The 15,992-nt window shown below is 34.9% G+C and overlaps 1 protein-coding gene across 2 annotated transcripts in view; it reads right to left on the reverse strand.

Moving 5' to 3' along the window:
• The window catches only part of LOC129397647 (embryonic stem cell-related gene protein-like), a 95,490-nt gene extending 79,733 nt beyond the window's left edge, over positions 1-15,757 (reverse strand). Inside the window, exon 1 of one of the 2 annotated variants that reach the window (XM_055112021.1) lies at positions 15,573-15,757. In XM_055112021.1, coding sequence (XP_054967996.1) covers positions 15,573-15,655 — 83 coding nt within the window. In that variant the 5' untranslated portion in view covers positions 15,656-15,757. Of the gene's footprint in view, positions 1-6,511; positions 6,882-15,572 lie in introns of those variants that run through there. The other variant, XM_055112022.2, reaches the window with a different exon arrangement.
• Positions 15,758-15,992: the final 235 nt, after the last annotated feature.

Genomic DNA, 15,992 nt, shown 5'->3' on the forward strand with positions numbered 1-15,992 from the left:
CCACAATTCTGTTATCACACTAAAACATTTACTAGCAATTCCTTAGTACCACCCAATAACCTTGCAAACCCAACTATCACACCACTAGATAATCTCATGAATAGTTTTTAGCAGTGCTTGGTTCTAGAACTTTAGACTTTAGTATAGTAACAACTCTATGAGTTAGATATGATTATTATTCTCCTGAGAAATGAAGAAAATGTGTCTTGAGATAGTAACACAAGACAGTTTGGTTCCAGGTGATGTGCTGTATGATCTGACATGTTCTATTAATTTCCTCCTGTAAATATCATTTAAGGGCCTAATATACAGCGGGGAGAGTAAAGGGTCATTGGAATATATCAGTGAATATAGTAGACAAAAATATCAGCCTCCTTAGAGCTCATAGTATAATGAAATTAGATAGAAAATAAATTTAAAAATAATAAATAGGTAAATGCTCTCACTTGATAAAGGTAAAAGTGCTGTTGGAAAAAAAGAAAATAATATCACAGCTGACTTGCGGTTCCAGGAAGGATCATTGCAATTTTAAATAGGTATTCGGGGTAGGCATGATTGGAAAGGGCAAAGACTTTCAGGAGAGAGAAGTAATTATGCAAATATATGCCCATAGAGAGAGATCCCAGGACCAGGGCCTCAACTGGGTAAGAGAGGGGGAAGAATGAATTCTAATATCAGCTAACCAATTGTTTCATTCCTTGTGCCACTGGAGGTTTAAGCATGGAACTGTTGTACAAACCGACCAATGAGACCTGAGCATAAGCATGGTTAGAGTTTCAAATGAGGGTTTCCTCCAATGATTAAAGGACTCATACGAAAAGAGACATTCTGAGGATGACACTTCCTATCAAAATGTCAAAAAGTGGATGCCCTCAAATACTGCTGGCAGAGCATAAGTTGCTGTAATTTTGCTGATGGAAAATTAAATAATACACTTGAAAGAATACTAGTAAAATTACGTGATAAATATTATAATGCCTGTAGCTAAATTTTGTCTGTTGTCATGTTTCAGACATGGTGTAATGTGTCTTACATTTACCATCTTGTTTAATCTTTAAAACAACCCTACCCTATGAGTTAGATATGATTATTATTCTCCTGAGAAATGTAGAAAATGTGTCTTGAGAAAGTAACATTATTTTCTCAGTTTTGCACAGGCAGGAAGCTAGAAGAGATTTTGGAGTCTATACTTAAATATTTGATCTAAGAAAATGTTAAAAATAGGTATGAAATTATATGCATAAAGTTGTGTACCAAATGCTTATTATAATGTGAAACTTTGAGAGCAAAATCAAAATAGCATTGAGGACCTGTTCAATTAAATTTGGCTACTTCTGAATAAAGAGTTAGTTAAATACATTGCAATAGTTAAGATTCTTGAATAAAATATTGTACAGGGAAAAGACACCAGAGAAAGGATATTGTAAAACATCCATTTTTAGACATTGAGGAGAAGAAACATATCAGAGAAGTTGAAGCATAAGCAATAATTTTATGTGTCACAGGAGAAGAGGGAAGGAGTAGTGAAGGTGGATTAAACAAAATGACCAATTTTTCAAGGAGATGGATTTGCTATTGTCTTTGAAAACTGGGAGACTATTGATGACCCTTAAGAGTGAAGATTTCAGTTGGTATCTAAAGACAGATTTCAAGACATAATAAAAAGAAGTTGAAACTGTCATTTCAAGACATATTATGGTAAAGAAAAACAAGTAAAAAATAATAGATTTATCTTTGACTCTGGAGTGAACAGAGTATCTACAGAAATTTTTTTTTGAGGCATGGTTCTAGTAGTTCAGATAAGAATTGAACTAAGTGTGGTTCACACCAAGGTTTTAACTTGTTTTCTCCTTTAAAATCCAGCTTTTGCCTTCACCACACTAATAAAACTGTTCTGGATAAAAACGTTCCTTTTTATTTCTGTGCCTTAGATGTATTACATCATTTGAGCTATCTTTGTAGCCCAGGATATCATAACCATAGGGATCAAAAATTAAAAGTATAACTGAGGCTGAGGCTGAGACAGGGGACCTGCATGAACCTGGGAGGCAGAGGCTGCAGTGAGCCAAGATGGTGCCATTGCACTCCAGCCTGGGTGACAGAGCAAGACTCCATCTCAAAACAAAAACAAAAACAAAAACAAAAACAACTATATAATAGGGTCTTACTATTCTTCTAAGAATTTCAGTCTGAAATTTCAGTCTGAAAAAGTTCCACTCTTTTCGTGTAAACGTTAGATTTCTAGATATGTGTATGCATACTGTGGCTAATAAATTCAACAGAAGGAGGCCCGCATTTATTTCATAGAAACAATAATTTAGTGGTGCATGTGATCTTATGAATTCTTTAGACCTCTGGCAGTCATATCTGACAGATTTATGGCAAGGGAAATAACTATTTACCAAAGGATACATTTGCTTGTCTGACATGTTTGAGGAACCCTGCCTTTAATTACATAAGCAGATATTTATATCTTAACACCAATTATGACTTATTAATTCTGGCAGCAATAAAGCAACTAAGGACATACTGTCACTCCTAAATATGTCACGATGTGAAAAATTAACTCAATTCTAGCTAAGTTGCCATGCATTTTTAAATAGCAAAATAAATATGACTAAATAACACTCTGACTTCAATGGATTAAAATTAAGCAAATTTTTCAAGTAATATTTACTGCTACCCAGTTTATTAAACCACATCTATCAATGAAAGCAGAGCCACTATTTTTAGACTTTTAAACTTACTCAAATATAAGATAATTGCAGATGAGTATGAGCTAAAACTAGAGAAGCTCTAAAAATTGAAACAAATATTTTGCAAGGATACAGTTCACATTTACCACCTGATAGTTAAAATAATTACTTTGTGTTGTGAAATCTAGTATCTTAAATGAAAACAGAGGACATAGAAAAGTATAGGCTCTCGATTTATTTTGAAGAAAAAATTCTTAATTAATTTATACAATTCAATAGTCCTTGTTTATTTCTGAAACCAGACTTATCAAGATTTACAAAAGATGTATCTTCTGATGATCAATGTATTACATGTTTGTGACTTATTAAATCAAATGGTGGTGATGAATGTTTTTACATTAACAGTATCATGAGGGCACCCCAAAATTATTATATAGATATTAGGGTAATTCTATCAAGCCATAACTTTGCAGTGATCATCAGATTTAATCAACCTATAGAGTTTATTTGGTTGATATATTGACGTCCAGTTTCTCTCTCAGTAATTTGTAATAAAATTTGCCTGGGGACAGAATATTGTAACAGTTAAATGATAACTGTTTCATCAGCAGGAGTTTAATTAGGTTAGCAGCTGTATTCTAAAAGCATCCACAGAATGCTTTTTCCTAAGAGGCACGTGAGCCTAGAAACCAGCACTTCCACTGGAGTATATACTTTGCTGTCCTGTCATCTCTAGCTCATGCACGGCTTTAACCATGCACCACAAATGGCACCTATTACTTGAGTCATTCTCAGTCATAAACTTTTCCTAAAACATGAAGACTCCCTGTTTGACTCTGCCTGTCAGGATACTAGGAGAAATACACAGAATTCATTAACAATACTGATAAAACTATATAATATTTTTCATGTAATGGCACTATGGAATTCCTCATATTGTCTTCACTAGGTCTTTGACCCTGCTTTACTCTCCTAGAATGCCTTCACACGTGAAGCATCTTGTAATACCTTTTGAAACACTGTCTATACATAAAGCTATAAAAACATGGCAGGTGGAGGTAAAAGTCCTCTTTTCTGTATACATGCAGAGACGTTACAGGTAAAATATAACACCTAAGATTTAGTATATGTCATAGTTCAAAAAAAAAGAAAATTATCTGCATGTCTAAAGTGAAGAAAGACAATGATAAATTTGAAAGCTGAGGCTATGTTATTAGGTGCACAGACATTTAAGACTACTATATCTTCCTATTGAATTAACCCTTTTACCATTGTGAACTATCCTTGTTTTAGTCTAGCTTAAAATCTACTTTGTCTAATATTTAAATAGTGACATCACTTTCTTTTATTTAGGCTTGCATGGTATATTTTGTTTGATGGTTTCACTTTCAATGTATCTGTGTCTTTATATTTAAAATATATCTTTAAAAATATCATGTACTTTGGGAGGCCGAGGTGTGTAGATCACAAGGTCAGGAGTTCAAGACCAGCCTGGCCAACATGGTGAAGCCCCATCTCTACTAAAAGTAAAAAAATCAGCTGGGCGTGGTAGCATGCGTCTGTAATCCCAGCTACTCGGGAGGCTGAGGTAGGGGAATCGCTTGAACCCAGGAGGTGGATGTTGCAGTGAGCCAAGATGGCGTCACTGCACTCCAGCCTGGATGACAAGAGGCAGACTTTGTCTCAAACAAACAAACAAACAAACAAAAACAAAAAAAACCCACATGTAATAGGGTCTTACTATTCTTCTAAGAATTTCAGTATGAAAATATTTTATGTTATTTTAGTATATACTCTGTACTCATTGTCATTATTGATTCAATTGGGTTTAAGTCTACTGTCTTCTTTGTTCTCTTAGTCCAATTGTTCTTTATTTTCTTTATGCCTCTTTCCTACCTTCTTTTGGATTATTGAAGTGTTTCCTTTTATATTCCATTTAATATCCTCTCTTAACTCTTTTTTATAGCTTTTATACTATTATTTTAGTGACTAGGTATTGGTGACTTATTACAGCCTGACTCAAATTAGAATATTATCACTTTCCTTAAAATAAATCTTACCACGTTTTAACTTGAGTTATCCCCTTGCCCTTTGTTCTGTTGTTATATCTATTTACCTTCACATTTTATAAAACCACAGGCATAACTTTTAACACAGAAATTAATGTTTCTTTAAGTAGTCGCTGTTCTTTCTTATTTTCTCACATATGTGCCCTTTTCAGCATCCTTGATTTATGCCTGAAGTTCTGTATTTTCATTTGGAATCATTTTTCTTCCACCTAGAGAATATATTCTTGTAGCGCAATTGTAATGGAAACAAATTCTCTCAGTTTGTGTTTATCTGAAAAGAAAAGGCTTCCTTTTGCCTTTATTTTTTGAAGGTATTTTACTTAGTGACGAACTCTAGGTTGACCATTTTTCCAAGACTGGTAAGCTATATGCTAATTTGCATTATTTGTGTGCAAAGGAAGCTGAAAGTTTTATTGTTGCTCTTTTGATGCTATCACGTTTCCAAACCCCCACTCTAGAGGGTTTAGAATTTTCTCTTTATCTTTAATTTTCAACAGTTTGACTAATATACACCTAAATGTATTTTCTTTATTTTTATCCTGCCAATCTGTATGTTGCATTTCTCATCGTTTTAGGAAAAGTCATGCCACTGATCTCTTTAATATTTTCTCTGTCCCATTTTCTCTCCATTTTGCTGTCACTACAGTTACACAAAACACTCTGAAATACTCTAGGAGACAAATAATAGCTACCAATTTTTATTTATCTCTAAAATAAGTTGTATTTCTTACACTGTGTAGTATCTTACAACATAACATAGATGAGAGGACAGTTCTGTAAATAAAACATATCACCTGGGTAGTACCATGTATTTTCAGATTTTCAAACCAACACTTGTTAAGTCTGTTGGAAATAATATTATTACAAAGCAATACTTTTAGAAGTACAAACTTACTGTACAATTCTTTTATAGACCGATACAAAGTAGATGTTTTATTGCCTAATTTTGTTAAATCTAATGCAAATAATCTCTGTATAATTGTGAAATAATTCATTTTCTGCTTGCTGTTTGTTTTCTCTTCATCGCAAAAGCCTAACCTCTGTATCAGGGATTGCAACTCTACTCTCCAGTTTCCAAATAGTTAAATGAGGCAACCATCATCTGTGACTCTATAGTGAGTTCATTAATTAGCTGTTCCAAAATCACTATTTTTATAATGTTTCTCTTTCCCAATCCTATTATCCTCAAAACCCTATCCCACCGCCAAGGTCTGTATGTAGGAAAAAATAAGCTCTCCCCGATACGGTGTAAGTAATAAGCTCTTCCCACTAAGGAGTAAATAAGCAGTTCTTGAATTTTTTGGTCTTGGAAACTGATTACACTCTTAAAAATTTTTGAGTATGGCAAAGAGCTTTTGTTTACGTGGGTTAAATCTATTTATGGTTAAATCTATTGACACATGTTAGAAATGAAAGCTGAAGATGTGTTAAAATATTTATTTATTAGGCTATTTAAAAATAGAAATAATAAACCTATTGCAGGTTAACATAAGTAACACTTCTATGAAAAATAAGTATTTTAGAAGAAAAGGTGAAAAGAGTATCACTGTTGTACATTTTAGCAAATCCCTTTAATGTCTAACTTCACAGAAGAATGCTTCTGCACACAATCTGTTATGAAATGGTACATCTTATGATCTCTTAAAAATTCCCTCAAGGGAGTGAGAATTTTAAAAGGCAGATAGTGTCTTAGCGTTATTATGAAAATTATTCTGATTTGTAGATCCCAGAAAGGGTTTCACTCACCCTTCAGAGGTCCCCATGCCATAGTTTGAGAACTGCTGATGTAGATATTAAGATTTAGCATGAGTGGAAAGTATTGAATTAAATACACAGTCCAATGCCCTCGTTTAAAAAAAAAAAAGCTCATAAATTCTTACAGGCTTTCCCAGCTACTTGGTGACAGAAGCAGAATGATGACTCAGATCTTTCCCCTTCAGCATTTGTTAGAGGAAGTAAACCAAATATTCTTGGTAATGAGGATTAAAGTAAATTAGACAGTGGCATAGAACATTAATGATGGGACCTCAGACATCTGTTGACAGGTTTGGAGGTATTTTAGGAGAATAGGCCTTTCAGCTTCTCCCAAATCAAACCAATTAGAGGATTCCACATTTTGTCTGTGTCAAATCTACCTCCAATAGCATTCTGCCTCATCTTCTATTGTGATACAGGCACAAAGACATTCTAGGAGAAAATAATAACAACGAAAACAACAAAAAGTCTCTTCATTGTCTATTACTAGAGATACAAAAAAGTCAAATAGGGACATGGAATTCTTCCTTACTGGTTGTGACCCATGTTGAAGATACTCAGCTTGGTCAGCTGTGTTTTCTGCAGCCCCAGATCATCTAAAGAGGTTTTGGTTGTCCTTCAGTGCCTCAAGAGACTGTGGACTATTTCACCAACAGTGCTTCAGGTTATTAAGGATATGGCTTAGCGATACCATGATAACAAGACAGGGCAAAGCACCATCACTGATGGGCATACATGTTAAGATGCAGCTCCCTTGTCGTGTTACATGAGAAGAGACCAGTAGAGTTATGCATTCAGGAGTCGGGCTGCTGGAGTAAAAATCTCAAGTCTGCCTTTCACAAATTAAATGATTAGAGAAACTTCAAATAGTAACCTTAGACCACATACTGGAAATTAAAATAAATAACAATCAATGGGAGGGTTTTTTTTTTTTTTTTTGAGACGGAGTCTCGCTCTGTCGCCCAGGCTGGAGTGCAGTGGCGCAATCTCGGCTCACTGCAAGCTCCGCCTCCCGGGTTCACGCCATTCTCCTGCCTCAGCCTCCCGAGTAGCTGGAACTACAGGCGCCCACCACCACGCCCTGAGAATTTTTTGTATTTTTAGTGGAGACGGGGTTTCATCGTGTTAGCCAGGATGGTCTCGATCTCCTGACCTCGTGATCCACCCGCCTCGGCCTCTCAAAGTGCTGGGATTACAGGCATGAGCCGGGAGGGGATTTAATAAGCTAAGTAACATAGGCATATTTTTTAGAGAAACCAGAGTAATATAGTAATACACTTTGGGAAAATGTGTTTAAAATGGACACAAACACGTTTGTATGATATAATTATGATACTTTTCTTTTACTGTCAGATATCTTGCCATTTTATACTTAAGCTATGCTAGGTTCTTCTTGATATTCTTAACAGTGCTTTGCAGTTCCTTTAAGTGCCATAATTTAAGATGAAAACTTATTCTGAAACTTAATAATTACTTGTTAAGCATTTTCCACAGAGAAAATTACCAGTTTAAGGCTTTCATTTAAAATATATGCTACTAGAAATATAATATTATTTTGATAATTAATAAACTAGATTTTGCTTCTTTAATAAATATGGTTTTCCTTAAGTGTGTGTGTATGTGGACATACACATTACTATGTATTAACTATATATAGAAATGGATATATGAAATATACATTATATAAATATATATTAATAATATATATTCACTATATATTTGTAAAGAAAGTTTTCAATATATATTTATATATTTATATAGTAAAAATTATGTAGTGAAAATTTACTAGTTCTGAAAATTAGGATATGTTTTTTCATAAATGAATGCAAAGGAACAATAACAGCAGAACATGTGGCTTCGGAGGACCTGTTTTTGTTCTGTAATGTTTCAGCTTACTAAATTTTTCATGAACTCTTTACGTTGAGTATTAAATCTCAAAGCATTTTAAAATTTTCTCCAAAAATCAAATTTTTTTACTTTTCATTTTATAGGGAAGTTATCATTTATCTTCTGATTGTTTCACCCTTTCCTACCAGCAGTAGAATGAATATAAGATAAAAACAGTCAATGTATGGCAAAAGAATTCCAAAGGGTCAACTAACAGATGAAAAATATTTCATAAGCATATATTTTCCAGAGAAATGCAAATGTGATCCATCATTACATGCCATTTTACTTCTGTAACATTGGCAAAAATGGAGAACACTGACAATCAAATATGTAGCACATTATGTGGAGAAAAGGTCACTCTAATACTTTATTATCGGAATTTCAATCAATAAAATAGCTAGTAAACATGCATCTTTTTACGACTTCATGACAGAAGAATTCTGCTATTGACTATGCATCTCGAAGTAGTCATTGTGCATGTGCACAAGGAGACATGTAAACTATGTTCACTGTAACAGTGTTCAGAAGAGAAAAATTTGTAAACCTAAACCCTTAGTAAAGAAAGAAGATATATGTCATAATATACTTTTATATGACATATAACTTATAATAGGTAGACTATGCTTATCATCACGGTATGTTATGTACCAAATACTAGGATGAATTGAAGCTCTATAACAACCTGGTTAAATATACTTATGGTTAATTACATAAAGCTATATATTAAAGTGGCTGTATCTTCAAAACAATGTTAAAAGAAAGCAAGCTGCATAAAATATGTAATACACTGAAATATATCCATATGTACTAAAAGTCTATTAAAATACAGATAAAATGATGCACTTCTATTCATAATAGCTGTTAATTCCTTTTTGTTTTTCAAATTATTTATTATTCTTATTGTCTGTATTTAGGACATACGACATGATGTTTTGTTATACAGGTACATAATAAATGCTTACTTTAGGTAAACAAATTAACATCTCCATCACTTTCTATAGTTAGTTCCTTTTTTTGTCAAAGAGTGCCTCAAATCTACTCTGTTAGCAAATTTTCAATATACAATACAGTATTTTTAACTATAATCTTCTACTGTATTGACTTTATATCTTTAGACTTATTCATATTACATTGACTTTATATCTTTAGACTTATTCATAATACATAACTGCTAGTTTGTGCCCTTTGACCTTTGTCTTCTCATTTTCTCCCCATTCCCACACTATTATTTTATTGATATTTGTATTTGTACATATGTGTAGGTAATATGGTTTGACTGTGTCCTCTCCCAAATCTCATGTTATAGTTTCCATAATCCCCACATGTCATGGGAGCAGCCAGTGGGAGGTAATTGAATCCCAGGGGCGATTATCCCCATACAGCTGTTCTTGTGGTAGTCAGTGAGTTCTCATGAGATTTGATGGTTTTATAAGGGGCTTTTTCCTCTTTGCTCGGCTCTTCTCCTTCCTGCCATCATATGAAAAAGAAAGTGTTTGTTTCCCCTTCTGCCATGACTGTAAATTTCCTGAGGCCTCCCCAGCCATGCAGAATTATGAGTCAATTAAACCTCTTTCTTTTATAAATTACCCAGTTTTGGGCAGTTCTTTACAACAGCATGAGAATGGACTAACACAGTGGGGTACATGTGTTATTTTGTTACATGCATAGAATGTGTAATGATCAAGTCAGAATATTCAGGGTATCCACTACCCTGAGTATTTATTATTTTTATGTGTTGGGAACATTTCAAGTCATCTTTTCCAGCTTTTTAAAAATATACAATACATTGTCGTTAACTATAGTCACTGCACTCTGCTGCAGAATATTAGAACTTATTTCTTCTATTGAACAGTTTGCATCCATTAACTAACATCCATTCATCACCCCGCTCCTACCCACACACCTTCCCTGTCTTTGATATCTATCATTCCATACTATATCTTCATGAGATCCAATTTTTAAGCTCCCCCATATGAGTAAGAATATGTGCTATTTGTCTTTTGGTGCCTGTGTGATTTTGCTTAACATAATGACCTCCAGTTCCCCCATGTTGCAGCAAATGACATAATGTTTTTCATTTTTATGGCTGAACTGTATTCCATTGTGTGGAGGTACCACATTTTATTTATCCATTCATGCACTAATGGATATCTAGGTTGATTCCACATCACTGTAAATAGTGTTGCAATAAACATGGGGGTGGGTGTGGAAGTATCCCTTTGATATACTGATTTCCTTTCCTTTGGATTAATAGTGGGATTGTTTGATCTGTATGATTGGCAGAGCACTCATGAGGCCAATTTTGAGCTCCAGAAGAGGTGTGCATTAGGGGGGTTGGGCCCCAGTAGCACCAGATTCCTGGTTTCTAAAAGAAGACTGAGTGAGTGTTAGAGGAGGAAGAGCAACATCTAGGTAAGAACAGTCCAAGGCCACTGCACAGTTCGAGTACCACATGCCATTCACATCCAGCACAAATTGGCAGTGGGGTGTCCCTGGAATAGTCACAATACTCAAGTAACCTCTGCAGACAAATACTCCATTGAGAAATGAGCAGAAATTTGGCCAAATGGGACAGTACTCCACCTAATTTGGCTTATCACAAGTACCTGTAGTAATTGTTAAAAAGGGGATGATGACCTCTTTCTCAGCAAAGCTGGACTTTGGCGTGGAATACTGAATAACAAATATTCAGAGAAAACTGTCTTTAGATTTCTAATGCATTATTCACTAGAAGTATAGTCTATAAAAGCAAAACAGTTTCACTGACAAAATAGAAACATAATAGAACTGTTTTTTTTCTTTTTTAAAAACTATGGAACCAGTGATGACTTCTATTCATTTTAAATTTTTGATTGTATATATTTAAGGTACACAACATGATGTTCTGATATACACATATACGGTGAAATTATTACTACAGTCAAGCAATTTAATATATCCATCATCTGACATAGTTGCCTTTTTATATATGTGTGTTAAGAGCACCGGAAATCTGATCCCTTAGCAAATTTCCAGTATATAATACAAATATTAACTATAGTCCTTATGCTGTACATTAAATCTCTAGACTTACTCATCCTTTATAACCACCACAACTTTGGACCCTTTGACATACATTGCTCTATTTCCCACTCACCTTTGGTAACTACTGTTCTATTCTGTTTCTATGAATTTAGCTTTTTTGTTTTGTTTGCTTAGATTCCATATATAAGTGAAATCATGTAGTAATTGTCTTTCTGTATTTGGCTTATTTTACATAATGTTCTCAATGTTAATCCACATTATTGCAAATGGCAGGATCTCCTCAATTTTTAAGGCCGAATAATATTGCATCCTATATCCTGTATATGACAATTTCCTTATCGATTCATTCATCAATAAACACTTAGAAGTTCCCATATCTTGGCTATTGTGAATAATGCTGCAATGAACATGGGGGAACAGATATCTCTGTGAGATGCAATTTTATTTCCATTGGATATACACTCAGAAGGATTCCTGGGTCACATGGTAGTTCTGTTTTTAATTTTTTTGAAGAGCCTCCGTATTATTTCCCATAATGGCTGCACCAATTTACATTCCTATTAACATTGTACAAGGGTTCCCTTTTCTTGCCAATAGTTGTTTTCTCTTGTCTTTTTGATAATAGCCATCCTAACAGTAGCGAGGTGGTATCTCAATGTGGTTTTGACTGGAATTTCCCTGATGATTAGTGATGTTAAGTACCTTTCATATACCTGTTGGCTATTTTTGTCTCTTCTTTGAAGAAATACTTATTCAAGTCCTTTGCCTGCTTATTTATTTATTTATCTACTTTTTATTTTTTGAGACAGAGTCTTTCTTGCCTAGGCTGGAGTGCAGTGGCGCGATCTCACTGCAACCTCCGCCTCCCAGGTTCAAGCGATTCTCCTGCCTCAGCCTCCTGAGTAGCTGGGATTACAGGAGCACACCACCACTCCCAGCTCATTTTTTATATTTTAGTAGAGATGGAGTTTCACCCCTTGTTGGCCAGGCTGGTCTCAAACTCCTGACCTCAAGTGATCCACCCACCTCGGCCTGCCAAAGTGTTGGGATTACAGGCGTGAGCCACCGCACCCGGCCCTTTGTCCACTTTTTAATTGGTTTGTTTGATTTTTGCTCTTGCTTAGTGTGAGCCTCATATTTTCGATATTAAGTGCTTATTATATATGTGGTTCACTAATATTTTCTTCAAGTCTATAGGCTGTCTTTTCACTCTGTTGTTTTCTTTGCTGTGCTGAATCATTTGTTTAATGTAGCTCCAGCTCCACTGTTTTATTTTTGCCTTTGTTACCTGAGCCATTGGTGAGATAGCCAAAAAATGTCCAAGGGCAATGTCAAGGAGCTTTTTCCCTGTTTTCTCCTAGGAGTTTTACAGTTTCAGGCCTTACTCTTAGGTCTTTGATCCGTTTTGATTTGAATTTTATGTATGAGGTAAGATAAACATCTAATTTCAGTTTTTTTACATATGAGTATTCAGATTTTCCAGCACCTTTTATTGAAGATACTATCCTTTCCCCACTGTATTCTCTTGCTGCCCTTGATAGAAATTAGTTGATCATGGCCCGGGCGCAGTGGTTCACGCCTGTAATCCCAGCACTTTGGGAGGCCGAGGCGGGCAGATCACGAGGTCAGGAGATCTAGACCATTCTGGCTAACACAGTGAAATCCCATCTCTACTAAAAGTACAAAAAATGAGCTGGGTGCCATGGTGGGCGCCTGTAGTCCCAGCTACTCGGGAGGCTGAGGCAGGAGAATGGCGTGAACCCGGGAGGCGGAGCTCGCAGTGAGCCGAGATTGTGCTGCTGCACTCCAGCCTGGGCGAAAGAGCGAGACTCCATCTCAAACAAAAAAAAAAAAAAAAAAAAAAAAAAAAAAGGAAATTAGTTGATCATGAATGCTTGAGTTTATTTTTAGGCTCTCTATTCTGTTACAGTGGTCTATGTGTACGTTTTTATGCCAGTACCACACTTTGTTTTTGTAATATTATTTGAAATCCGGTAGTGGAATGCCTCCAACTTAATTTTTCTTTCTCAAGATTGCTGTGGTTGTTTGGAGTCTTTTGTAATCTAAAAAGCAGCTTAAGAGTAGTGAACAGATTTTGAAAATGATACAAAGGTAATCAGGCCTACTGAATCTTTAGATGGAATCGAGTTGAAACAGTCTCCTATAACACTGATAATTTGCAGAAAAATTTTGCCTTTAGAGGATTCTAGCAAACCTATTCTCAGTTCACTCAATTTATCAAGATCTTCTGAAGTTATTCAAGAATAACTTTCTATTTTGGCCATATTCCAAAATCAACTTGAGGTGTAGGAGCAGAGTGTATTTGCGAAGGAGTAGGAGCAAGACAGAGTCGAAGTGGGAGGGAGAAGCACATACGACTCGGAGGAATTCTGGACTTCCTTCCTTTAGGTGTTCTCTGATATACCCTTAGCCCATTTCCAATTTTCAAGCAAGCCTCTAAACTAATCCTTACAGCTTGTTACAGGTTCACCGAGGACGCAAACTCTTCACTACCCAAGAGAGCTATAATCTATCTATTTACGCATTTTTTCTCTCATTTTCTGGGTTTCTGACAGCTTAACTTGACTGAACTCACGAATAAGGGCACCAAGCTGATTACCTTGCATTTCCTGCCACACAACAATTGCCTGAGAAGTTTTGTGGAAAAATGAATGCAAATTCCACAAGGAAGGAAGTTCATACTCAGAAAGCTCTTTTTAAACTCATTAAATCCATGGCTTTTGGAAAGGGATCAAGGAGAGAAGCTATAACTGAAAAAAATCAAGAAAGCATTCAATGTAATCTGCTTTGCATAATAAGGTTTTTTTAACTATGTATATTCATCAATGAAATAAAATTAGATAAGCCTTGAAGAAGTGTACTAGCAATAACTATTGTACTAAAATTATAAGGTGTAGAAAATGAAGAAAGTAAGAGACAGAATGATAGAAAGAGAAAGAGGGAGGGAGGGAAAGAAGGAAGAGGAAAATAAAGTTAAAATGAATTCGACAGAATAGCTACATATATATTTAAAAACAAACTATGTAATGTTAATAGAACATGCCAAATACACAAAGCAAAACAGGAATGAGAAGTCTTACGGGGCCATAATTTTGCATGAATAACATCAACTTTTGTGGTAAAGCAGGGCAAAGACAGGAAATATAGGGAGAAGCACTTTAAAATTTCAGAAGAATTTAATGCATAAGAGGTTTCTTTCAGATTACAAAAGGTCCAAAGTCCAAGAGGTGGCAAGGCCATTTATAAAGACTTTATCCTGCACAATAAATAAAAAAAGGAAAGGAAAGGTAAAAGGAAGCAAAGAAATAAGGAAAGGAAGAAAATAAAGGAGAATCAAAGGAGAGAAAGGAAACAAAGAAATAAAGAGTGAGAAAGAAGAAAGGAAGAAGAAAGAAAGAAAGAGTAAGAAGAAAGAATAAAAAAGAGAGGAAGGAAGGAAGGGGGAGGGAGGGAGGGAAAAGAAAAGAAAGAAAAGAAAGAAAGAATGAAAAAAAGAAAGAAAGAAAAGAGAAAGAGAGAGAGACAGAAACATAAGAGAGGACTTTCTTCAGCTATATGCAAAATGTGGAGTGTAGCTGATCACAACATGTCCAGTTAGCCACAGTTTTTTCATTCTAAGTGTCAACTGTTTTATGTATAAAGAACCATAATAGAACATATAAATAAAATATATCCATCTGTGCATATCTGCAGTACATGGAAAGTATGTCCTGTTGTTAAAAGTCCTTCATAATTATGGATTTTGAGAGCCACTAGATGTCAGCATCTGATAATTCTATGAAAAACACACATGCTGGCTTTTTATTTCTGCGACAGACTTTCTGTTCAGCCATTTTCTTCATCTAAATGAAAGTGAACCAGAAATTCCATACCTTTTAAAATACTCATATTACTTGTAAGAAGATAAACAATTAATTTGATGTTACTATTTTTACAGTTACGAGTTTTATGATATGTTAAGCAGATATGAATAAAAATATCAGCTTCTGTGTGTTTGTGTATATGTATATATACACACATATATACATATACATGCATATATGCATGTACATGTATACCCACATATGTAATGTGCATTGCCACTATACAAGAAGAAACTGCTTAAAACATTTTTTACCTCCTTAAGCCCTCAGCAAGTGTTTCCTTTCTTCCTTCAAGAGAGCATTTCATCTGCCACATCACAGGAAATAATGAAGACATCTGAAGTTCTCTTTCTTGTTTTTATTCTATTGCAGATTTCATCCTTTCTACCTTTAGTGTGGATATTTTTGGATACTATATCTCCACACCTCTGCAGATCTGTTTCCTTGAGGGATAAAATGGTATCTTGTCCATCATATGTGCTGGGTAAAATCAGTGACTTTGTGAATGAATTAACACATGAGTTACTTAACTCATTGTAGGGAAATAATTTTTAAAGCAAGTTATATCTCTTAAGCCAGCCCATGAGTTTTGAAGAAGTCATTCTGGAGAATGCATATCATTAAATTTCCTTAGACTACAGATATTAAGTATCTTCAAATAATAACTGGGAAAT

This window comes from Pan paniscus, chromosome 3 (genome assembly GCF_029289425.2).
Source record: "Pan paniscus chromosome 3, NHGRI_mPanPan1-v2.0_pri, whole genome shotgun sequence".
In the NCBI taxonomy this organism is placed as follows: Eukaryota; Metazoa; Chordata; class Mammalia; order Primates; family Hominidae; genus Pan; species Pan paniscus.